This window comes from Xenopus laevis, chromosome 4L (genome assembly GCF_017654675.1).
Source record: "Xenopus laevis strain J_2021 chromosome 4L, Xenopus_laevis_v10.1, whole genome shotgun sequence".
Taxonomy (NCBI): domain Eukaryota; kingdom Metazoa; phylum Chordata; class Amphibia; order Anura; family Pipidae; genus Xenopus; species Xenopus laevis.
Window position 1 is genome coordinate 102,566,899 of NC_054377.1, and position 24,606 is coordinate 102,591,504.

General features: G+C 38.3%; 1 protein-coding gene across 1 annotated transcript in view; it reads right to left on the reverse strand.

Moving 5' to 3' along the window:
* Positions 1 to 438: 438 nt before the first annotated feature.
* The window catches only part of hs2st1.L (heparan sulfate 2-O-sulfotransferase 1 L homeolog), a 78,002-nt gene continuing 53,834 nt past the window's right edge, over positions 439 to 24,606 (reverse strand). Inside the window, 6 exon segments of the mRNA NM_001090279.1 lie at positions 439 to 1,878; positions 3,546 to 3,703; positions 9,971 to 10,068; positions 11,560 to 11,698; positions 12,565 to 12,650; positions 21,108 to 21,346. Coding sequence (NP_001083748.1) covers positions 1,652 to 1,878; positions 3,546 to 3,703; positions 9,971 to 10,068; positions 11,560 to 11,698; positions 12,565 to 12,650; positions 21,108 to 21,346 — 947 coding nt within the window. The 3' untranslated portion in view covers positions 439 to 1,651.

The window sequence follows — 24,606 nt, forward strand, 5'->3', positions numbered from 1 at the left end:
CTTTTAATACTCACGTTGTTTAGGTTATTCGGTTAGTTACTATCAAGTCAGCTCATTGAGAAGGAAGATAAATCACCTTTAAAAATTGCAGAGATCAAAACATTCTGTGTGCTATTGCCCATAGTATTTTGCTTGCAGTATGATGGCAGTTTTTATTTGTGATACTTCTAATTTTTCAACCGCACCCCTTAATCTGGCTGATAGAATGCAAACAGCTTCCAATTAAACACAGAACTGCACAATCAGGTGGTTATGGTAGAGACGGTGCCGTTGTATTGACGTGTAAATGTACACAGTTCTAAAACCAAGGCAAGCAACACAGCAATCCCCACACTAGCGTGTAGAAGTGTTAACATTTCCAGGAGTGTCCCATGTACACAAGAAGATACTAAATGTGTGGTCTGTTTATGGGAAATAAACTAAAAGATACAATTTTAATGGGGTATATACTTCCCTTTATTTGATCGGCCTAACCCTGCAAGTTGTTTGGAAAACCCACTACAGAAATGACTGGTAGAAATGCTGTATTTTGTCCAGTGCCACCCTAAGCACCGGACCTTGGTACACACCCAAGATGTGGTTACACATGATATTACTTCCGAAGTTGCTGCGCTATGATGCGCACTATAACCCCTCTCTCTCCAGCTCCTCCACCGGATTTACAAGGCAAGACTCCAGTGATGGCTGGGGAGAGTTGAAAAACATAATCTAGTATTTAGGCACCCAAGGAACGGTTAAAAGTAAGTAAACTTTATCAGAAAGGTCTATATAAATCCACCTAATCCCTCAAATTAATGCTGCTCTGAGTCCTCTGTTAAAAAGAAACACTGCATTTCTTTCCTTCTATTGTGTACACATGGGCTTCTGTATCAGACTTCCTGTTTTCAGTTTAAACCTACAGGGCTTGGGCTTCAGCTTGCTCAGATTGCTCCTCTCACACTCCCTCCCTGCTGTAATCTGAACCTAGAGCTAGAGACTCAGGCAAGAAGTGATGTCACGCCAAGCTAATATGGCAGCTGCTATCCTAAACTAACAGAGAGTTTCTAGAGCTGTTTACGCCGGAATAGTAAAGTATTCTACAAAATAAATATAGTGTTTTAGCTTGCACTATTGTGGTTAATCTATCGACAACAAACTGCCTCGGTAGCTTTCCTTCTCCTTTAAAGCTGCTGCCCTAGGAACAGGCCCTTGGGTGCCTTAAAATACGGCGTGACTGTGTAGTATGCATTAGTTTTAATGGCAGAACAGGCACCACCAAAGGGCTGTTTTGAAGCAGGTACAGGGGACATGGCCCCCAGAAATGAGAACACCACCACCACACCATTCAGTTCTATATCAGTTTCCCCTTAAATGAAAATAAAAAGTGACTTTGTCTGTACAGTGTATATCTGGCATAATCCAGTGTTCATTTGCTACAGCAGGTCCAGATTTGTTTCTGCTTATGGACATGACCTTTTGGCAGAGTTGTTTAGCTGGATATCACGTGAAGGTCACAGTTTCTTAGTGGTGAATATTTGATATGGCTCATTTGATGACAACCATACCGAGCTATTAATGAACCGTCTCAGAGGCGCAATTACCAGGTCTGTAGGCCTGAAATGAAGTCCTAAGAACAAAGGTGTAGTCCATTAAACATATAAGTGTAGTGTCCTTAGTTCGACTTTGGGTAAATCTTTTCATAGAAAAAGTTCGGTGCTAGAACATACAGTTCTCCGTCTTTTTCTCGTACTGCATGTGCTCTGACAAACTGGAACTGCTCTAGAGCAAACTCATAGAACTCATTCTCCATCTTCCATATGTCAGACTGCTGAAGTTTTGCAGTTGTCTCCTTTGAAGGGGCTTTCTTTTCTGTTGTTTTTCTGAGATGGGATTTCTTCCCTTTAGGACGTGAGAGACCAGAAGAAATAAATAGTTAGAGAAGTGGAGGCATATCCTGGCTGAATATCTAAACATTCACATTTGCAAATATGTTATTGGTTAAACACTCTGATTCCTGCATTAGCGCTTTCCTACTTTTCACTTACAAAATGAATTAAATATGTAATTTGGCCAGAGGTGCCCAAACTATTGCATTCAACTGTATGTAGCACACGGATTCCTTTGTGCTATGGGTAAATATGCAAAGAAAATTTTGTAACATTATAGCAGAAAACATTATGGATTATTCCTTAAAAATAAAAGATGAATTAATGGGCTATTATTACACAGACAGCTATCTATGAAATGGCAGTGGAATAAATTAGAGACATTAATGGAAATGAGTGTCAGAGGCATAAAAACACAGACAAAAGCAATGTAAATAAAGAAAAGGCCATGAATATAAAAGCATGAGAAGCATTAAATTCGTTTAACATTAAATGTGATCTGTGAATTTTATATTACGAAGGGCATTATCACTAAACCATGGTGCAATTCCATTTTTTTATTTTAGTTTCAGAAATTCTGAAATGGGATTTTCTCCCAAATGTGTTAACTGAATTATGGCTCCTCTATGAACTCTGTGGTACAGGGATACGCTGCAGTGTTGTGGGCAAAGTCACCTAGTGCAAGTCATTGCCATGCCCTAGAAAGCTCAAGACAGAGTATGAAGGGGACATATCAGACCAAGACTAAGGCTTGAAGAGACAAAAAGGACAAATGAGAACATTCATTGGTTGTCTCATTCAATCATTACTTGAACACAAGACAAGACTAGTACAACAGTCGAAGAGACTAACAGGGTATGCAATAAAGGGGGTAATGTAGTAACTAAGTTTGCCCAGGCGCAGTAACCAATAAGCAGGTAGCATCAACTGGTCACCTGTTTAAAAGCAATGGGTTACTGCTCCTGGGCAAACTTTGTTACATATTGGGGGAAACTATCGCGAAAATGAAAATTTAATATAAGCTTCCTCAAACTTTCTAAATACAATCAATTAAATATTCTGCATTGTTTCTGAAATAATCAAGTTTATTTTCACCATTCCTCTCAGCATCTGTTTCTCTTCATTCTGTCTTCATGCAGCAGTTGGGTGTCAGATGAATAATCCAATACATCTTATAGGGGGCTTCCTTTCCTAGCAGATGTTCTAGAGCTCACTCAAATAGATTCTAGTACAAACAAAATGTAACAAAATAAATGCCTTTTGCACAAATTCTGCATGTAGAGAGACAGGATTTCTGGTGATTTTAATAGAGTGAGCTCTAATACATCTTCTAGGCAAAAGGAGCCCCCCTATAAGATATATTATTTCAGTATGCTAGAGCTAATATTAAATTTTCATTTCCCTTCAAATTTGCCCACATCTAGTAACCCATAGCAAACGCTGACCAGTAAATGCTGCCTGTTTACTGGTTGCTACACAAGAAGTAAATATGAAGACCAATTTTTACATTATCCTTAAAGACTAACCACTAACTTTTATATCTGCTTAGTTCTCAGAACTGAGAATTATTTTTCCTTCTGATTGCAATTAGCATGCATTAAACCACACTATCATAAATCCAAGAAGTGCCTTGTTAAAAATTAAAAAATTTGAAATATGACAGTATTGTTCTGTGTGTACCTGAACGGTAAAGCTCTGTTGCACCCCTGAAGAATCTGGGTAATGCTGCTTCTAATAACATAATGAAGTCTTCAAGTTCCTCTGTGACTCCGACTAAAAAGTATTCATTAACAAGGTTGTACTTGGCTTGGTCCAAAGCCCATCTGCTCCCCACATTCCTGAAACGACAGTTTAATTATAGAGATCTTTTCAAACAGAGAAAGGGGGGATTATAAATCGACAATTTAATATGCCGGGCAGTCAATGCAACAGAAGAACCTATTTTTCTCCATTATTTTGCATCTCCATAACTGTTACTATGGTAACTGTTGTACTAAAAAAATACAACTGCTAGGACAGATTTTTTTTTTGCCAGTGATAAAAACAGAATCAAGAAGAATAGCTGGTAATATTATTTTATATGCCTGCTCTATCGCTGGGTTTGTCGTGTTCTAGCACAAAATATTTCAGCACAAAGGAAGCAGACACAATTTCATTTCCATTTTTATGTTAGCATTGCATGGATTGGAACAACAATCTCATATTAAGGGATTTAAATCGCTTTTTTTAGGTATAAAAGCGATTTCTTATTTAAGCATTTATTTTACTAATGGATTCATTAACCTTCCTTCTGGAAACATCAGAGACACTACCATTCCAAACGGACATTCAACATTAGTGTTCTGATTGCGGCATGAAAAAGAATAAAGACAATTTCTTGCCAAGTATGTTGGATAAATGAAATCTATATAAATAGGTCTCCAGGTAATTGTATGCAGAAATATACAGGAACAACTGGCTGAGCAGTTATCTATGGGCCGGATGTCTGCTTGGCTTGTGGCCCCTTCATCTATCATGTCCAAACAAGAAAAGGCGGCACTCAATTTATCAAAAATAGCAAAAAAGTGTATTATAGTACACACAGCAAATAAGAACCTGCATGTTACAATGTATCCATCAGCAATGTTTCGGCCATGCACTGTACCCTTTCTCAAGCTTAGCAGATAATAACATATCACAGGTGTGTACCAAATATTTAAAAGACTCAAACAGGAAGTGACATTGGGGTTCCTTAGTTACGGATATAACAACACTGTTAACCTTACGGTGTCTCCTTTTATTTGAGTCAAATCCTTAGCACAATAATAGGTATTATTTACAGAAATAGATACAAATCATAATCCCTGTCCAGACCATAGGGTGCTAGTGTATTTAATGTATGTATCCACCACACCTCTCCAACTTCAGTTCTCTGTTCCCTCCATATTTGAGTGGTGGAATCCCTTCTAATACAATAAATTTCAATTGGTCTGCATTATGACCCATATCTATAAAAATTTCGATACCGGCAATCTCTCATTACCTAAATTAATTGAAGATTTATGCTGGGATATGTGTGATAAGAGTGACAATTTGGGTTGTCTAGCCAATGTATATATAGCCACATGGGCAATTTAATGCATATATCAGATACTTGGATATATTGTAAATGTATAGTGTCACCCCACAGTTGGACTTTATAACCAGTACCAGGATGTGTAAATTCTCTAACCCTAATAACATTAGAACATTGTGTACAGCCAATACATGGATACAAACCAGGGGTTCTCAGGTCAAGAATGTGTCCTCCTGTCTTTGTTTTTTCTTTATTCTAGAGGATGTGACCATACTACCAATTGTTTTTCCTCTACGGTATGACATCACAGGTGGCGCTGTAAATTCTCCAATTAAGCTCTTTGTAAGATGTGACAATGGTGGCGCAAAACTGCCCCAATGTTCTTACTAGAGCTATTCTATTCAGACACAAAAGAAATACGTTTACTTTCACGTTTTCTTTCTTTCTTTACACTAACTTTCCTTTTAGCTTGTTGTAACACAACCTCCAGATATCCCCTCTCCTGAAATTTTTTTACACATCGATTTTTGCTGTTTCTCCCTTTCTTGTACAGCACTCACTATTCTGTCAACCCTCACTAACTGACTGATAGGTATGGAATTCTTAGGGGGTTATTTACTAAACTCCGAATGCAAAAATCACGAAAAATGTGATTTTTTTTTTTTTTTATAAAATTGGACAAAAAAAATCAAGAAAATCCGGCATCTCAGATCAGTCGATGTTGCATATAAGTCAATGGGAGAAGTCCTAATGATCTTTTGATGTTCGATGGGTTTAGTGAAAATTCCGAAAAAAAACCTAGCGAAATTCGTGAAAATCGAATGAAAAAAATTGGATGAAAAAATCTTGAAAATCTGATAATATAAATAAATAATGAAATGTAATAATAAATAAGAGTAAAAAACCAGAGCGGATTTGATCTAAGTAATTAAGAAAATATTGAGATAAATTTGGACTTTGATAAATAACCCCGATTAGTGTGTGGTGGATGAGTACTGGGGAAATGCAGTCAGTCGGTTTTGTATATACCAATGTATCAACACCACCTTGGGAATTTTTGTATTCAAGTACATCCAAAAATTGGATCTTCTCAACATCGTACGCCAGTGTATATATCTATATATCTATATATATATATTTTTTTTCAAAGCCAGAATTGACAATTTTACAAGGTGTACCATGGCAATAATGTGCCGGTGAGTGGTTCACACACACAGTTTTGGGGTGTGGCTGGCTTTCACATACCCATTTGTGACATATAAATTGCAATCAGCATCCCCAATTACACATTTAGATACCCCAGATATTCAGGCTAGACCTAGCTATACCACTTAAACCACTCCGTGTTCACGAGTGGACTTTGCCATGCCATAAACTTTTACTGTTGACCGGTGATCCCCAGGTCTACCTGGGGTGGGGGGTAGGGTTTGATTTCTCCTTTTAAGCAGGTGCTTGTTTTTGAATTCCAGGCTTGGAGGCAACTTTTGGTTGCATAATAACCAGATGAATTGCCAAACAGTCTTTTGTAGGCGAGGCCAAATAACCAATCAAAGCCCTTATTTGGCACCCCAGGAACTTTTTTTTTTTTGTGTTGCTCTTCAAATCTTTTTAACATTTGAATGTGGCTCACGGGTAAAAAAAAAAAGTTGGGGACTAGTGATCTGGTCTGTTTTGCCAAAAATTGGTGTAACGTCAAATGCATTGAAGTTAGTGGGCATTTTTTCGCTCAACAATTTTTCAAACCACATTAAATTTCTTTTTACTATCAATTATAGTCTATGGTGATTTTTTGCACTCATCCCTATTGAAGACCCCTGCTGCGGACTGTCCCCACCATACATAGTTGGGAAACACTTAATAACAATTATTTGTTTCTCTGCTTAAGATTCCACTGACAGTTGCATCTCTTAAGTTGTCGTTCTCAGAACACCACTGTTTTAGATGGTGGGCAGCTGAAGGGTCTCTGGGATTACCATGGGGTTCCAAAAGCAACCCCATATTAACTGACTGGTCTGCTTCTGTTTCAGGTAGAGCAGTACTAATTTATCTATTACCAAAGGCAAACAAGCGGGACAAGTGTAATTTCCATGTTATGGAAGAGTGACACACAGCCATGAGAGTGCTGTTATTAATTCAGCCTCAGAATTGGAATAGTCTGCACACAGCTGGATACTAAGCAGTAAAACCTTCCCACTTATTGGGAGTCTAATGAGCGCCTGATCTTTTCATAAATATTTAAATGAAAGTGTTAAAAATTCATTAATATCCTGCTGTCTGTTTACAGAGAGTTTGGCTAATTAGTACATTTCCAGCTCGCAAGAAAGATTTGATTCCATCTTGTCTCAAGCATTTACTTAAGGTCCTGTATTCTGTTTGAATAGAGAAAGGGGTCTAGGTAATATATTCTTTTCTAAGCAGCTTGATCATTTTGAACAAGGGTGCCACTAAAATCAACAGTTTGCTTTCTGTATTCAGAACTCAACCATGGCAGCCGTCTATGGCTCCATCTAAAGAATTTATGGAAATTAAAACTCCCCGAACTGCCTTCTATAATGAGAAAACGCCAGCGCAATGGCACTCGCGGTGCTTTGATTTCCGAAGTCGCCTCACGAGGAAACTTCAGGCGACTCCGGAAATCGAAGCGTTGCGAGTGCATTGGCGCAGGCGATTTTTCATTTTAGCAGGCAGAAGGAAGGCAGTTCGGGGAGATTGTCGCCCCGAAGAAGAATCGATTAGTCGCCAGGCGTCTAAATCTCCCTGAATCTGCTTGTGTGCCCCTGCCCTAAGATATACAGGATTGTCTTTTATGCTAACTGCAGTAGAAGTGGAGTGCTTTGGTGACGTGAATGTTTACAATATGCAAAACTAATAGACCGGTTAGAAAGCAAATTTCAGAACACATCAATGGTATAAATAAGAGTTTGAGTTGTACAATTGGTTAATATAATGAAGGCATCCAGGAATGGGAATTACATTTTTTGAGGAGTAATATGATGTGGAATATCGTTTGATATTTGGTTATGTGTGCTCTGGATTTTTTTCTTTATATATTTAAACCCTATTATATATTTATATACATGTTCTATGCTGCAATTTACTTTGATCCAATTATGAATTATTTAAGTGATATGTGACATTTTGATATTTTAGAAGTATGGTCCCTAAGGGGTTAATCGTATTTATGTTTTTAAGTAATGTTCTCATAAAACAAGGACTGTTTGCAGGGGGTGCTATGTCTTCCGAAGAAGGGACTGTGCAATTACAAAGCTTTTTCTCCCTGCCCTATTGCACTTAATTTGATTTTAAATGGACTAAATAAAGCTCATTACAGTTTTATTGGATTGGATTATTGTCCTCTGCTTTGCCCTATGATGTGATCTCAAATGACTTATTGGAATTTGTGATATTATTCCTTCAAAACTGCATACATGCAGCTCAAATGGAGCTCAAATGACAGCCACCCTTTAGCATGGGTTATACGGTATCTGTGTTGCCATCTTGGCTGCAAGTGAACATTTAAGACATCTGTTTTGTGAAGGTGAACTATCCCTTTAAAAATGTTACTGGGTTCCCAGCATTTTGCAAATAAGTGTGACACAGAAGTAAAAAAATCTAATAACTTCAACTCAATTTTGGCTCTATAAACTTCAAATGCTAATAATGCCAAACCTTGGGGAAATTAATGAGAATTTATTCATGAGAAGTTAATTATGTGAAGTTAATTACGGTTTTAATTGCATTATTTTCTCTTTGTATTTGCCTAATTTGAAATATTAAGTGAAAATGATTGTGCTAATTCTATAGAGGTGTTTGTAACTCAGCTTAAATATATTACCTAGCCTACAGAGGCGGTTCTTTTCTCTCTCTCTCCCAAGATCAACTGGATCTGCTCAATGCACAACGCCACACAGGACAATTCCATGTCATAACATTTCCAGCATGGAGGGCTGCCAGCAAGACCCTGCCCTTCATTGCCTTGAATTATTACTGCCTGCACCCTGCCAGTGAACTCATGAGCCAGGCAGTTATTATACTGGGAATCCCAATGTGTCATGTCATGTTGCAATAGAATGTCTTAGCCCATGGGACTGTGCTCTGGAGCAAAAACTGATTAGTTACTAAAACAAGACATCTTGTTGATCTGAGCTGAGAGGGGCATCTGTGAAAACGTTGGCCGAAAGAAAGGAGACCAGATCCCTCTTACAAACTTGTGCTATACACAAAAATTTCACAAAGCAAATTATATGAAAATGAAGATTTCAATGAAATTTGCCAATAAAGCCCCTGGGTTGTTTGGGGCCCATCCCATTTACTAATAAAAGGTGCAAACTTCTACCAATAATTTTTTAACGCACCCCCCTCCCCCAGCAAGCAACTATGCATTCATTATCATCATTCAGAAAGAGTTAGAAACACAGATCTAGGTAGATTAAATCTATTGAGGCCTCACTAATAGGTTATAGTGCTGTAAATGTTAGCAATGCAATCCAGAAGATATGCCAATAAAGGATCAATAATCCTGCTATAAGCCTAGTGTTTTCTTTTCAGTGCTATACACACACATATATATATATAGTATGAACAAGGTTTCCATAAGAGGTTAAACATACACGGTCATGCAGCCCAATGTCTAGCCTTGCACCACCCAACAAAAGTGTGTCTTCATTGATCTCATTTTGCCCCATGGTCCTGTACCAAAACGAGTGGAGATAAACCATGAACACGGGAAAAACAAACCATCTTAATCAATTTTGCATTTAGCATTGGTCTCCGCTCCTGTGGGAACTCATGCCCATAATGTGGAACCAAAAAAATGCACAGTCAAAAATGCGTGTCAATACGCTTGAGTTTACAGAGCCTTGGAAGCACAAGTGAAACCTCGGAGGGCAGTAACCCTTTAATGGAATAATTAGATTGCGGACAACTGCTTGATCTAGCAATTCACTCCCCAGCAGTAATGGCAATCCTCAGAACAAATGGAAACTTGTTAAATCCAGATGACTGTGATAAGGTGCTTAATTAACAAGGTAAGCCAGCTTTATCTTCCTACCAGCATTCTGAGCTGTGGCCACAGAAGAACGGGATCTGAAGCCAAAGTTTCTCTGGAGCGCAGTCAGAGCCTCCAGCTGCTACACATTCATCAAAGGTCTGGAAGAAAGATAAAGATGCACTGTGAGATAGACATACCAGCCCAACACAACATATTTAACCCTCTCCAGATACACCTGATTACAAACAGAAATGCAGCCCCCTGGGAAAGACAGTATCAGAAAGACAAATGTTTCTCATAGTGCACCCAAGGGTGGGGGAGGCACGGCAGCATTCTGTAGCTACCAAGACAAAACAACTATACTGCAGCTCTCTGCACTTCCAGACAACTAATGGCCAGCTAAGGGGAATTGGATCACAAATTGATCACAACCACTAGTAGACTATTAAAATGAAATACCTGTGCTTGGCATATTATATATTTCAGTTACTCATAATAAAGAGTTGCTGTGCTTAACAGTATCTGTTGTGTAAAATCAAGGAAGCATTCTACTTTTTCAGCGGTAAATTGCCTGTTGGAGGTTATAGCTTCACTGGAGTCTACAAATAACTAGTTACTCTGTAAAGAATATGAAAAAACAGAGATGAACAAATGAATAAGGCTCTCTGTGTATAATAATCAATGCCCATAGTCCAGTGGCCGACGTGGCGATTGTTGGCTTGCACATAAACTGCTCCCATATGCACAAATCAGCCCCTTCCTTGTCTGCACCTGGAATCACTGCATAGGCCAAGGTGCAGGCACACATGGCAGATTTCAGCACCGACAGTTGTTCCAGGTGCAGGCAAGGAAAAGACTGATTCACAGCATAGCGGCTCAGTGTAGGGGTGGAGTTTATCAGCAAGCCAACAATTGCCATGTTTGCTATTAGCCTTAAGTTTCCTTAAATGTAAAGCCTACTGAAGAATACAGTGTCCTTTTAATGGTGTGAGCCATTATCTTCCTGTCAGTAATAAATGATCTTACTATAAAAAGTGCAGTAGCCTCTACACCTAAAAAGTTTCTCCTCCAAAGCCAAGTAAGGGAAGCTTTCTGGGACCCAACCCCTGCCCTGCTGTCACCAGCTGGAATCCAATCAAGTGCTGACATTCTGCTCTAAGCCCTAAAGGGAAAGGAGGCATCAGCTGCCCAGCTTTATACTATCAAAGAATAAATAATCACATTTCATAATTCAAACAGCAGATGAGGACAATATCCTATAACTCTTCAGCATTGCCTGTCTCTGTGCTTGAACTCATTCAGCTCAGTGATCTATTTAACCTAGAGCTACGAGCAGCTGTTAAACTACAACTACAAATCTCTTTACAGCAGAAGGCTTTATGGGCATGCTGGGAATTGTAGTTTACAAAGATCTGGAAGGGTGTTGGTAGGACACCCCGTTATGCTCATTCCGCTAACATCTTATGAGGTATCCGTTTCAGATATCAGATGTATTATGGACAATGCAGGTGAGAAACACTGGTTTTCCTGTGATTCTTTCTTTCCAAAACAAAGTAGACAGTAAGCACAACAGAGGGGCTACACAAGCAGAAAGCGGGCAGGCACAATATTGAGAAGTTCAATTTTATTGTACAAGTCTCATTAAATACCTTTTTATCTCCCTGCTTACGCCTCCGTAAACCTGGTCGATAGTCATCACCAAAGCGCAGGAAATAGTAATAGGAGACAAGTCTCTCGATAGGATCTCTAATCACATTTATGTAAATGGGTTTCTTTTTAACACCAAATCTGAAAGGTACAACAGGACAGGTCACTTAAGGTTGAGAAAGCAGAAGACTGGTTATTAATATCACTTCTATATAAAGCATTAGGGGAGGAATACAAACACAAAAACACAATTCAATAAACAATTTTACAGGCAATAGAATGAGAATAAACAATGCTAAGAAATGTGGCATCTAGTATGTTCTCTTCACCGGGAGAAGCAAAGTTTGGCTATAGATCCAAAAGCTAATCAGAATTACTGCTAAGCTACATCTCTCAGAAATCCTTGGAAGCCTCCAGTTTTTGGGCAATACGGAGTGTTGAAGTTCAGCAGATAAAGAGCAACAGGATATACACATTCTTGTTTTAGGAAATAATTTATTATAATACACAAAAGCCATGAATATCTTGTAAATTATATCCTTATAAACGGTGAGTAGTGATGTCATCAGTTATAAACGGTGAGTAGTGATGTAATTTCTGTCACATGACTCACTAAAATTTGTGTATTATAATTAATAAAGTACCCCCAGTTGTAAAATATGAGGATATTATAAGTTACCTCGGAGTTCCATGACCTGTATAAAAACACTCGGCCTTCGGCCTCGTGTTTTTATATGGTCATGAAACTCCTCGGTAACTTATAATATCCTTATATTTTACAAGAGGGGGTACTTTATTCACTATATACTGTATTCCTCATCTCATTTCAGCAGCTGAACACTAGAGGGCGCTGGGGTGCAACATCGCTGGCCATTACATTGATGAGATATAATCAGCCTGCAATGTGAAGCAACTCCCCAAAGTAACAAAAGATTAGCTAACGTCTGCAAAACTGCATGTCTCACAAGCAAGTATCCAGCAATCTCTTACAAGACATAGTTACCTACTTTGTAAAATCCAAAAAGGAAACATGTCCATGATAGAAGCCTGGTTTCATCTCTCTCCAAGAGCTGACATTCTTCACAAAGCGCACCTAGAAGAGGCAAGAATTATTTTAATCAGTAGGATATATTACTGCAATACAAAGCAGAAGCAGGTAAGAGATATTATGGGGCCAAATGCAGGTTCTCCTAGAGAAAATTACAATCCAAGCAACAAACCTGACCCCTGTATACCCAACTGAGGTCTCTTAACCTGTAGCTTCAATTCCATGCAATTCATGTTGGCACCTAAGCAGAGCTGTCCTTATTCCTTTTTCATTTTGTTTTGATATTTTGTGCCCCTGAGGAAGACAGATTGTGAGTGAAATGTGTAGGGCATGAAAAAAAAAATGGGGTTGTTTCAGGATAGTTGTCACACTTGTGGTGCTCATTTGTAAAAACTGGGCCAATTTGCACCTGGGCAGTAATCCATGGCAACCAATTATATATTTGCTTTAAGTTTTATTCTGCCAGCTCCTGGTAGAAAGATTAATCACAAGCAATGTAGGTAATAAAAGGCAATGTAGGCACGTCTGAGCCATTACCCAAGGGGCAGATTTATTAACGTTTGTTGAAATTCTTTCTGCACTTCTGCTTTTTTACACTCTTGAGAATCCCCGCCAATTAATTATTACAGGTATGGGATAGGTTATCCAAAAAACGTTGAATTACGGGAAGGCCATCTCTCATAGACCCCAGACTCCAAAACATGCTGGCCTGCTTATAATGTTAATCAATGGCAGGGCGTTCATTTTCACTGCTGGTGTTTATTTATGAAAAGCTCATTTGCAGCCTTCCCTCTACTTTATTTGGGTTCATTGACACAGGTAAAAGCCTGTTTACTATGAAAATGCCACTAGCACAATTATTAAATGCAATCCATAAAAAAAAGTGGAGGATACAAAAGGGGAAGCCCCCTATTTTTTTTTTTTTAATTGGCAGCAGCCTAAACACTAGAACAGGGACTCTATTTTGTGTAAGGTGACCCCAATGTTCCCAATGGACATGGACTGTTAGCTCCTGATCTCCATTCAGTACAGTGACACAGAAACAGCTGCTTCATGTGCAGGTAGAGTTGACACATTTTCTAGAAATAAAACACCATCCCTCCAATATTTTTAAACCTTTTTAATAGTATTGGCATAATGGATCATAAATAGTAATGGCATAATGGATCATTTTCACCAGCCAGATGACAACCTTATGTGCAGGGTTTCATTTAAGCTTGCCAGCATGCTCAATTAATAAACAATGCAACATAATGAAATAATATACACTTTTATAGGCACGTGCAATATTCACAGAGATTCTGGGACTAGAGTCCTGCATGGGTCCAATAGGAAGAACCCGTGCCTGACCCAAACCCGCTGACAACTAACCTAACCCGCACCCAACACACCCCCCTACCCAGAGCCACTACCCGACCCAGACCCTATAAATCAAACTTAACACCCGATCCGGGACCTGTGAAACTGGAAGTGGCATCATCTCAGACATCATTCCGCTGCCCATTCATCCAGGAAGGTAGAAACAATTCCTGGCAGCACCAGGGAGGGTCCAGTCCTGCACATTTGCTGAGTACCTATACGGCTTACCCGCGGACTACCCGCACGGTCAGGAAATCAGGAATTTTCTGTCTACAACCCAACCGATTTGTAGGTATTCCGCGGGTACCCGACCCTGTGCAGGACTCTATCTGGGACTATAAAAAACTAAGAAGACTTTTGTGTCTGGAACACAGATACTGTCAGACAATGGAAAGGTCTTCAAATAATGGATGCCAAATACATTTTTTGTACACAAGACAGACAGACTGCTGGTTCTCTTCTAGTTCCTGGGTGGCTTCTTGTACATACAAGTTCCAATAAAAACTAATGATCTTACTGTGGGGTTCACAGAATTTAGTTTGATGGCAAAGTCTTGTGGCAATATATACAGCAGATATATATTTCTTGCTCCCTTCCAAATACACACACACACACATATATATATAGAATTTTATATCATTTTTGATCAGAAGCCAACTGCTATAACGAACATTCTGATTTCTGCTTGATAACTGTGCTGCACTGTAAATGTTGTAATCAGATCTCTTGCATAACTAAGTCTGTAATCAACATTTGCAATTCATTTATTGGGATATTAACATAGTATTATGTCTCTGAGAAAGAAATATTTTTAAAACCAAATGTCTGCATAATCCCATATGTGAATTTACTCATTTTGAAACTGATCTTACATTTAATTCCTTGCCTCCTAAAAGAAATTCAGTTTTTATTTAAGACATCAAAATTAATCATGAATTAGTAATTAATCATCTGCAGTCTTTGCAATTACAATGCCCTTCTAATTGACCCTTCTTGTATATAAATGTCTACATTTCTGCCTGTGTATGGGCTGTGGCTCCGCTTTCATTTTCCTATTGCATGTATGTTGGTCTAAACAAAGGGTTCCCCAACCTTTTTTACCCATGAACCACATGCAAATGTAGAAATGGTTGGAGGAGCAACATAAGCATGCCAAAAGTTCCTGGGGGTGCCAAATATGGGCTGTGGTTTGCTATTGGTAGCCTCTATGAGGACTGGTAGCCTACAGGAGGCTCTGCTTGGCAGTACACCTGGCTTTTATGCAACTAAATTTGCCTTTAAGGTAGGAATTCAAAGATATTTGAGGCCACTGGGAGCAAAATCCAATGGGTTGCTGAGCAACATGTTGCTCAAGAGCCACTGGTTGAGGAACTAAGTAATACAGGTATAGGACCGGTTATCCAGAATGCACGGGACCTGGGGTTTCCTGGATAAAGGATCTTTCCGTCATTTGGATCTTAAACTCTGTAGAAATCAATAATATTCTACAGAGCTTCTGCATTTTTTCCGTTGAATGGCTGCCTACACAGCAGCGTATTTATATGAACTATATTAGTGTGTCTGAAGCACACACACCAGTTTTACCAGTGCAGGGCAATACTGCAATATATTTTAATTACTTTAAAACACTTTCATTTTTTGATGTCACTGTGACTTTCAGTGATTAGGCTTCAAGTACAGTAAATAGGGTAAATGTGTTTAATAACTTCTTTTGCAGTTGTATTTTAGATCTTATGTTGAAATTGGAGGGGGAGAGGGATCTATGATTTGTCTCTCTTTAGGGTACAAAGTGCTTATTAACTTTTAATTCTTAAAGTTAATATCAATCTGCAGCCCGTTGCTCAACAGCAGTTCTCAGCAGCCCCATGCATGAGAGCATCTTGGAAATTGTAGCTGAACATAAGCAGGAGGGATGAGTGCATTCTGGCCCAACATGAGAACTGTACATTTCTTTTTTCTTTTTTTACCGCCCTTGAAAACTATAAAACAAATGATATAGTTATACTATAATTCAAGGCAAGTAAATAGCATGCCAGGGCAGAGGTTATGCCCTATATTTCTCTATCCCTGTTATTTGAATATTTAATTTAGTATGTTTCCTATAAAATTCTCTGCCCTGCTCCAGATGACTTTTCACAGAAATAATTAGGTACAAAGCACAGCAGGAGCACCTACGAAAAATAATTGCCTGCAATAATTCTACAAAACAGAAGAGTGCGGCACAATATGCAGGACTACCAGAAAAGGGAATTAAAACAAAAGATTCACTTTGCGAGGCCTGACATTTTCTGAAGAAACAAAATAAATAATTGGTCGGAAATGGCAGCAAGATAACAAAGCCACACAAAAGCATCATCCACTTATTTTCCACTTTCCCCTTATTTTCACACAGTGTTTTGTTTCTAACAGAAAAGGCAACAAAAGGAATATTTAGAGGTTATAACCCAAAGAAAATTATTGACAATGATATTTTCTTTACAATTAATTTAATAAACATCAGAATTGAATCTGCGCACTAAGGGGCAGAGTTATCAAAATCCGAGTTCATGAAAAAAAAAATGCGGACGAGGAAAAGAACGCAGAAAAAAAAGGAAACAAAACTTGTGTGACTTTTTTCTTGAAGGTTAGCTTATTTAAGAAAAAAAGTGGCAAAAAAATAAAAAAGTTGTATGCCAGTGAGAATCTCAGTCCCATTTATTTTCAATGAGGCTGAAAATCTCAAATGTTTTAATAAACTGGGAAAATAAATAAAGTTGTCAGATAATAAATATTCCCATTGACTTCTATACAACCTTGCAATTTTTTTTCTGGCAGCTTTTTGTGCTTTTATTCTTTAATAAATAGCAACTATTCAAGGTTACAAAAAATATTCTCAAGTATATTCATACTCGTGGTTTATTGTGAAAAAAATCCAACTCGATTTTTAATAAATCAGCCCCTCAATCTAAGAATCATTATTGTAAAGGATAAATTCTAAAATCGTTATGGATCATCTGGAATCTATGCATAACTCAACCCTTATGTTCTAACAGTCAACAATCATTGAGATTGAAGTTCTAAATACAGGTATGGGATCTGTTATCCAGAAAGCTCCAAATTACAGAAAGGCCATCTCTCTGACTCAAGTTTAATCAAATAATCCTCATTTTTTTTTTAATTATTTTCTTTTTTTTCTGTAATAATAAAACAGTACCTTGTACTTGATCCAAACTAAGATATAATTAACCCTGATTGGAAGCAAAACCAGCCTATTGGATTTATTTAATGTTTACACAATTTTCTAGTAGACTTAAGGTATGAAGATACAAATTATAAAAAGATCCGTTATCTGGAAAACCCCAGGTCCGAGCAATCTGAATAACAGGTTCCATACCTGTATTGTACACATATAGATAAAATACACATTTCCAGTAAAATAATATAAAACACAATCAGTGTCGGACTGGCCCACTGGGATACCAGGAAAATTCCCGGTGGGCCCAGGTGTCAGTGGGCCCTCATGCTGCTAAATATTTGGACTATTTTGTGGTCATTCCTTATTTCTATGAGAAAAAAGGCTTAATAGATGGAATAATAGGTTATAGTGTGTAAAGAAAAGAGACTAGGCGAATAGAGGTTGAGTGAGGAGAGGAAGAAAATAGTACTGAGAGTGGACCCCTAGTTTGAAGTTTTTTGGTGGGCCCCTGGTCTAAGGTTTTCTGGTGGGCCCCTGGTGTCCCAGTCCGACACTGAACACAATTTCTTCAGTATATTCATTATATTATATATCTGCATGTTCAGCACTTATCATTAACATAAGCCAAACTATATACGGTTGGGTACACAACAGCTATGTTTGTTCACCAACACATTGACAGTATGCTCCGTTATGCAAAAATTGCAAAACCTCTCTCTAAAATTGCTTGCCTGGCAAAGCAGCAGGGAAAGCACCTTATGGACTATGGAATGGAAAAAAACCATACCTGAAACTAAGGTTGTCACTTTTTAGTTACCAGCTGGGGGCACTAAGTGACATTGGGGTGAACCAGTGACCTCAAAGGGTCAGAAAAGGAGGTAAGAATTGGGCCAGATCAGAGTGTAAATGGGCAGGCCAGTGGCAGAGAGAGAAGGTTTCACAAATTTGTAATATTGGCCCAGGATTTTCATGAATTTTAGCGGCTAGAAGGCAACCCTACCAGAAACATATTACAATTTGTGGAAGCCTATGTGCATGTTCCCAAAGAAAAACATACAAAGTGGGAAGCTTATGCTTAGGAAGGTATACATGTTGACTACATGTTGAGTCCAGAATCCTTCACCCAGGGCTGGAACTAGGGGTAGGCAGAGTAGGCACCCACCTAGGGCGCAATCATGTGGGGGCACACTTTTAAAGGGAAATTTTTTAAAATCCTGGTTTGCATGGCCTTTAATAGTTTTTCAGTTGTATAAACCACCTTTTCCAACCCCTTCTTGCCCATGATTCGTACTGTAGGCACTCTCCACCTCCCTCTTGGTAGCTGCACAGGTACATATTTGTGGGCAATATCTTGGCTGCTGCTTGCACAGGTAAACAGATCATTAGGGACAATATGATGGATTTTTGGCTCTTGCTGGCACAGGTAAATATTTGGGGGCAATATTGTGTTTTTTTGGGTGCTGCTGGCACAGGTACATATTGGGGGCAATATGTGGGGTTGACTGCAGTTGGCACAGGTATAAATGGGGGCAATATGATAGGTGAATATGAATGTTAAAGTGGGAAATGGTAATGCAGGACCGGGTGGGGGGCACTGATTGAAGCCTGTGCCTAGGGTGCCAAAATACCTTGGCCCGGCCCTGCCTTCACCAAAGCACAGATTAAGTAACAATCAATAGATGTGTTTAAAGTTTTATGAAGTAACATACTGCCCATGCTAAAGAAGACCCCCCAACCAGAACTACAAAGCACTGAAAGTCAATGAATATGATAAACAAGATGTTAATCCTTGTCCTCTGCTTGTTGTAAAGAGAATAAAATATCAGCCATGCTTGCAGCAGCATCATGTTTAGTCCTCCAGTTTACCATAGACTCTACTAACAAAATATGGGCCCAGATATATATTGCATACCACATTATTATTATTATTATTATTACTGTTATTTAGTTTTGCCAGCGTCAGTATACATGGAACGGTGTATTTTTTTTTAACCTGTGCTTCCAAGAAGAACTTCCAGGATTTGATCCTATATACTTTTTCCAATGTTTGTTGTAAGCAAAAGAAAGTATGAGCCTGACGGGCCATGTCTGTAACTGCACCTTCAGATTATCCACACCAAGTCAAAAAAAAAAAAAAAGCCATCTTCCGGATCTTCGTGTCTTCTTCCGGCACTTGTGCAGTTGTCGCGAACCGGGAAATTGCTCCAACTGCGCATGCGCCGATAAACCGGTCTCATTCTCAGATTACCGAAGACCCAGAAGATGGCTGCCGTGAACTCCGACCCCTGAATCTGCACCGAGGAGTAAGTAAAAAGTTAGGGGCATTTGCCTGGGGTAGCAGCTAGGCTGGGGGGGGGGTCTATGTGGGGTAGGGTTTTTTTTTTTAAATAAGGGGTTTGTTTCTCCTTTAAGATCCAGCAGTAGTAAGTAGTAAATGAGACCTGGATTAAGGGCCATTGGGTATCTTTGTGAAGAGTTCAGCATTGTTAAACAGCACTCCTACTAACATTACAGCAGTTACTTTGTGCCACTTTAACAAACAGAAAGGCTGTAGGGTCTTTTTCCTTCGCAAAACAGAACTCAAGGGAATGAGGCCTTACGCACACACAGAAACTCGAACACTGATAAATCAGCAAATCCACTGAAAATAGCTTAAGTTCTGCAAAGGCATGAACATTTTAAATACATATTTATGAACTTTAAAAAGCAATTTCCCACAAGATCAATATGTACATTAGCTATATTTGGACTTAAACTGGTATTTTATAAATTGCTGATGTAAGAAATATGTGCCTAAGATCTGTGGGGAGTGAACTGAAGATAAATGGTTTATTAGCATTACTTCGGGAGACTGGGAGAAGATTATGCAAAGACATGTACATTTCAAGCAGCACACTGGCCTTGCTATATTGTGTCATCCTTGTTGTTAGTGTTCTTTTGGGTTGCTGGATTGTTACATATTGCAAGAACACAACATAAAGGTCAATAATGCAGCAGTTGAATTTGTGCAAAAGAAACAAAAAGGAAAAACATTAGATAATTTTAAAAATGTCGCTAATTTCAAATACTCTTCCAATGGTGAACTGCCCAAAACCACACATGTTGCGTGCCACTGACTTTTTAAGCTAAAAGCTGCCTAAACACAAAGTGGTAAGGGCATTCGGCTCTCAGTAATCCAACAATGGAGAGATACGCTTAGATTTAAAGGAGAACTAAACACTAAAAATTAATAGGGTTAACAATGCCATATTTCACTAGCCTAAAGTTTCAGCTTCTCAATAGCATCAATGATCCAGGACTTCAAACTTGTCACAGGGGTCGCCACCTTGGAAAGTGTCTGCAACACTCACATGCTTGGTGGGCTCTGAGCAGCTGTTGAGAAGCTAAGCTTAGGGGTTGTCGCAAATTATCAGACAGAAAATGAGGTTTGTCTGTAATATAAGCTGATGATACAATTCTGATTGTTAAATTCTAATGTGAACTGTGCTCATTTCTGAGCTGACATGTAGTAATTATATGTATTACCGGTAAGTACCAATCAGCCTTATATTGTGACATTTCTATTCTGAATAAACAGTATATAGTGAGTCTGTCCCTAAGCTCAGTAAGTGACAGCAGCACAAAGTAGTGAATCAGCACAAAAGAAGATGGGGAGGTACTGGTGCATCTTTGGAGACACTGATTTTTACTGCTAAAGGGCTGTGGTTGCCTTGAGTTGGTACAACAGTATTTCTAGCTACTTCTTTAGTTAGGCTTTAGTTCTCTTTTAAAAGTTTAACCAACCTAGGCTCTGCATTCATATTTTACTGAACAAAAGCTGCCTATACCTGCATTGACAGGCGGTTTCCATTAAAGTCAACAAGATGAGCTACAGGCATTTTGAGAACTTTCGCTGGCAGAAAGGAGAAACCACTTTGTGTGACATCAGCCTAAATTTGACCACCAACAATATTAGATATTCATCTTACCTGATCTTGAAGAGACATAACTGGATTATTTTTGGTTGTGTTTATATGAAGCACATGGTATTTATTTTTTGCACACAGATCATAGGCAATATTTGTAAAGGAAGTGCTGGCAGTCTTTGGAACTCTGTTGTAAATTATTAAAATATCTTCATCATCATCAAGCGCAATTTCTTGTCGGGAGCCATCCATGGAATGCCGCTGCTCTATTTCCCGTACTTCATGACGTGCTATTGCCCTTTCTGAAATTAAAGCAGAGAAGTAAAAAATGTAGCTTGATAATGGGTCCCGGGTCAACAATTGAATCATAGTGTGGCGCATGAATATCTGCACCACTCCTTGTCTCAGCCAGTATTGGTTTGACCAGTCCTAAAGAGGGCCCCTATATAGGCCAATAAGTCAGCAGCTTTTATCTGTCTCTATATAACTACTTTAAATGGCAGCACACTAATTGGAGGAGAGTGCTCAACATAATAAAAATGCATTCAGTATTGAAATAAAAAAATTTTTTTTAAAAAAACTCTATTGCAAGTGCACATTTTTAAAATATTTGCTATTATTCAATTTCCGTTAAAGCAAATACAGGATAACTATAGTCAATTTTAAATCAGTTCAGTCATAATCCTAAACAGAGATTATAATTGAATTAAACAGGGAGCTTTGGGACAATATTTCATGGCATAATTAAGATACAACATTACATTACAATAAAGTGTTTTTAAATTCAGTGTTATGAGTATTTATTTTTGCTTTAAAAACTATATACCTTTATTAAGCTTTTGACAGTATAGCTCTCAATTAAAGTTCTGCTTTGCATTAAGCAACACAATATTGAGACAAAGAATAAGTCAGCGCAGGAGAAGTGGCTAATTAACTTTATTTGCCAACACTTGGCACAGGCCCTGGAAGTTATTTCAGGCAGCTAGCTGCATTTTTCTGTAAAGCATTCATTTCTTGTTACTAAAAAGTAAGTTGAACTTTGCTAAATTACACCCAGCTGAGCTACAAGTATTTCGTTCAATTTATTAAAGGAGAACTAAACCCTAAAAATGAATAGGGCTAAAAAGGCCATATTTTATATAGTGAACTTATTGCACCAGCCTAAAGTTTCAGCTTCTCAATAGCAGCAATTATCCAGGACATCAAACTTGTCACAGGGGGTCACCATCTTGGAAAGTGTCTGTGACACTCACATGCTCAGTGGGCTCTGAGCAGCTGCTGAGAAGCTGAGCTTAGGGGTCGTCACAAATCATTAAGCAGAGAATGAGGTTTGTCTGTAATATAAGCTGATGCTACATTCTATTCTATGTGTACTGTATATTGTGAGTGGATCCCTAAGCTCAGTCTGTGACAGCAGCACAGAGCATGTGCAGTGAATCAGCAGAAAAGAAGATGGGGAGCTACTGGGGCATCTTTGGAGACACAGATCTTTACTGCTAAAGGGCAGTGGTTGTCTTTGGCTGGTACAGAAGCCCACAGAAGCCCAAAACATAATGTACAACATTTCTAGCTACTTCTTTAGTTTAACTTTCCTTGTCCTTAAAAAGGAAAACAAATGGTAAAAACCTTTAAAAATAAAACGCCTGTAATATGGACTGCAAGCCACCTTTAGGGGACAGTGTTCACACTACTGCCTACAAAACTAGGCTCTATTTCAAAACATGAATTATCTTTTATTTTTTCAGATTTAATGAGAACAATAATATGTATTAATAGATAAGGAAGATGTCAAAGGCAGGACGGCTGGTATTTTTTCGCAGAAAAGGTGTCCACAGTAAGAGCCAAAGGGGTCTGTAAATCATGCTGTATAAAAAGTGAAGTGAAATATTACAGGTGATGTTGCCCAGAGCAACCAATTGGATCTTGTTTTTGCTTTCTAACTGTTGACATCTAATTGCTGACTGGCTGCTCTGGGCAACATCACCAGTAATGCTTCACTCCACTTTTTACACAGCATGATAAATTGACCCCTAGGTAAATAACCTCACATACCTCTAGAGCTGGGCAGTTTGGCCGATTCTGACTATAATGCCAGACCATCTGGGCATGTATTACCAGTCAGGAGGTTGATAATCCTGCAATCCTCAGGGATCAAGGATTATTAACCCTGATGAAAAATTTTGATCAGTCAGCTTCGGCTCTGCTGCTCATCTTCACACAAGCCTAGTGGGCCAGAATACTATTCAGGTCTCTCTTTGTATGGCCACCTTAAAGGAACAATTCAGTGTAAAAATAAAAACTGGCTGTGCAAAATAAAAAATGTTTCTAATATAGTTAGTTAGCCAAGAATGTAATCAATAAAGGCTGGAGTGACTGGATGTCTAACATAATAGCCAAACACAACTTCTTCCAGTGAAGTCAGCGTTTTTATTGTTTTCTCATTTACTCACTCTTTATTTACCAAGGTATAAAAGGTAAAGGTATGGGATCTGTCTCCCAAAGACTATATTTCATCCAAATTTTTTGAAAATGATTTCCTTTTTCTTTATAATAAAAAAAAAAGTACCTTTTACTTGATCCTAACGAAGATACAATTAATCCTTATTGGAGTTAAAATAATCCTATAGGATTTATTTAATGTTTAAATTACTTTTTTTTTGTAGACTTAAGGGGTTATTTATCAAAGGCCGAGTTGTTTTTTCCACGAAAAATTTGAGTTGTTGAGGGTCAAAACTTGAATTTCTAGAGATTTATTATACCCTGAAGCTGGAAATAGTTTGAATCTGAAAAAAAAAATCTAAAACCTGTTGATGTCATGTAGAAGTCAATGGCAGAGGTCCCTTGAACAAACTGAAGATGTTTGTAACCTTCATGATGTTTGAGTTTTTTTCGTCAAAAAACTTGATCAATTAGAGTATTAAAGTTTTCCACCCTGACTACACTGATTCAAGTTTACTTCAAGTTCACTTCCAGTTGTGAGTTCATTTGAGATCTAAAAAAAGCTCTAAAATACGACCTTTGATCAATAACCCTCTTAATGTACAGTGATCCAAATGACAGAAAAATCCCTTTATCTGAAAAACCCCAGTACGGGGCATTCTGGATAACCGGTCACATACCTGTACCTCAAAAACAAAATGACTGGACGAATCTTTGGCAAAGCACATGTATAATATGTAACAGCAAACACACTAAGAGCACATAAAAGATGTTTGCTCTTGTGAGTCTATAGGAAAAATAATTCCTGTTTTATAGTCAGGTTCATTTCTCCACAGAAGAAAAGGTGGTCACATAAGACTGGGTATGTTTTTGTCAGCAGCACTGGGACCTTCATCTTTCAATCTTTCAACTTTTTGTTCCCATCATAAAGTTTTCTCTCAATAGAATACAAAGTTTTAAAAACAATGTCAAATCAATTCTGTAACAATAATTATTTCATAGGACGTAGAATGGCACAATAGAGAAAGTGTTAAAACTTGAAGGGAAACATATGATTCAGGGAATATGGAAATAGGACATTAAACATAATCAACCTGTTTTTCCTCAAAGAGAGCAAGAACAT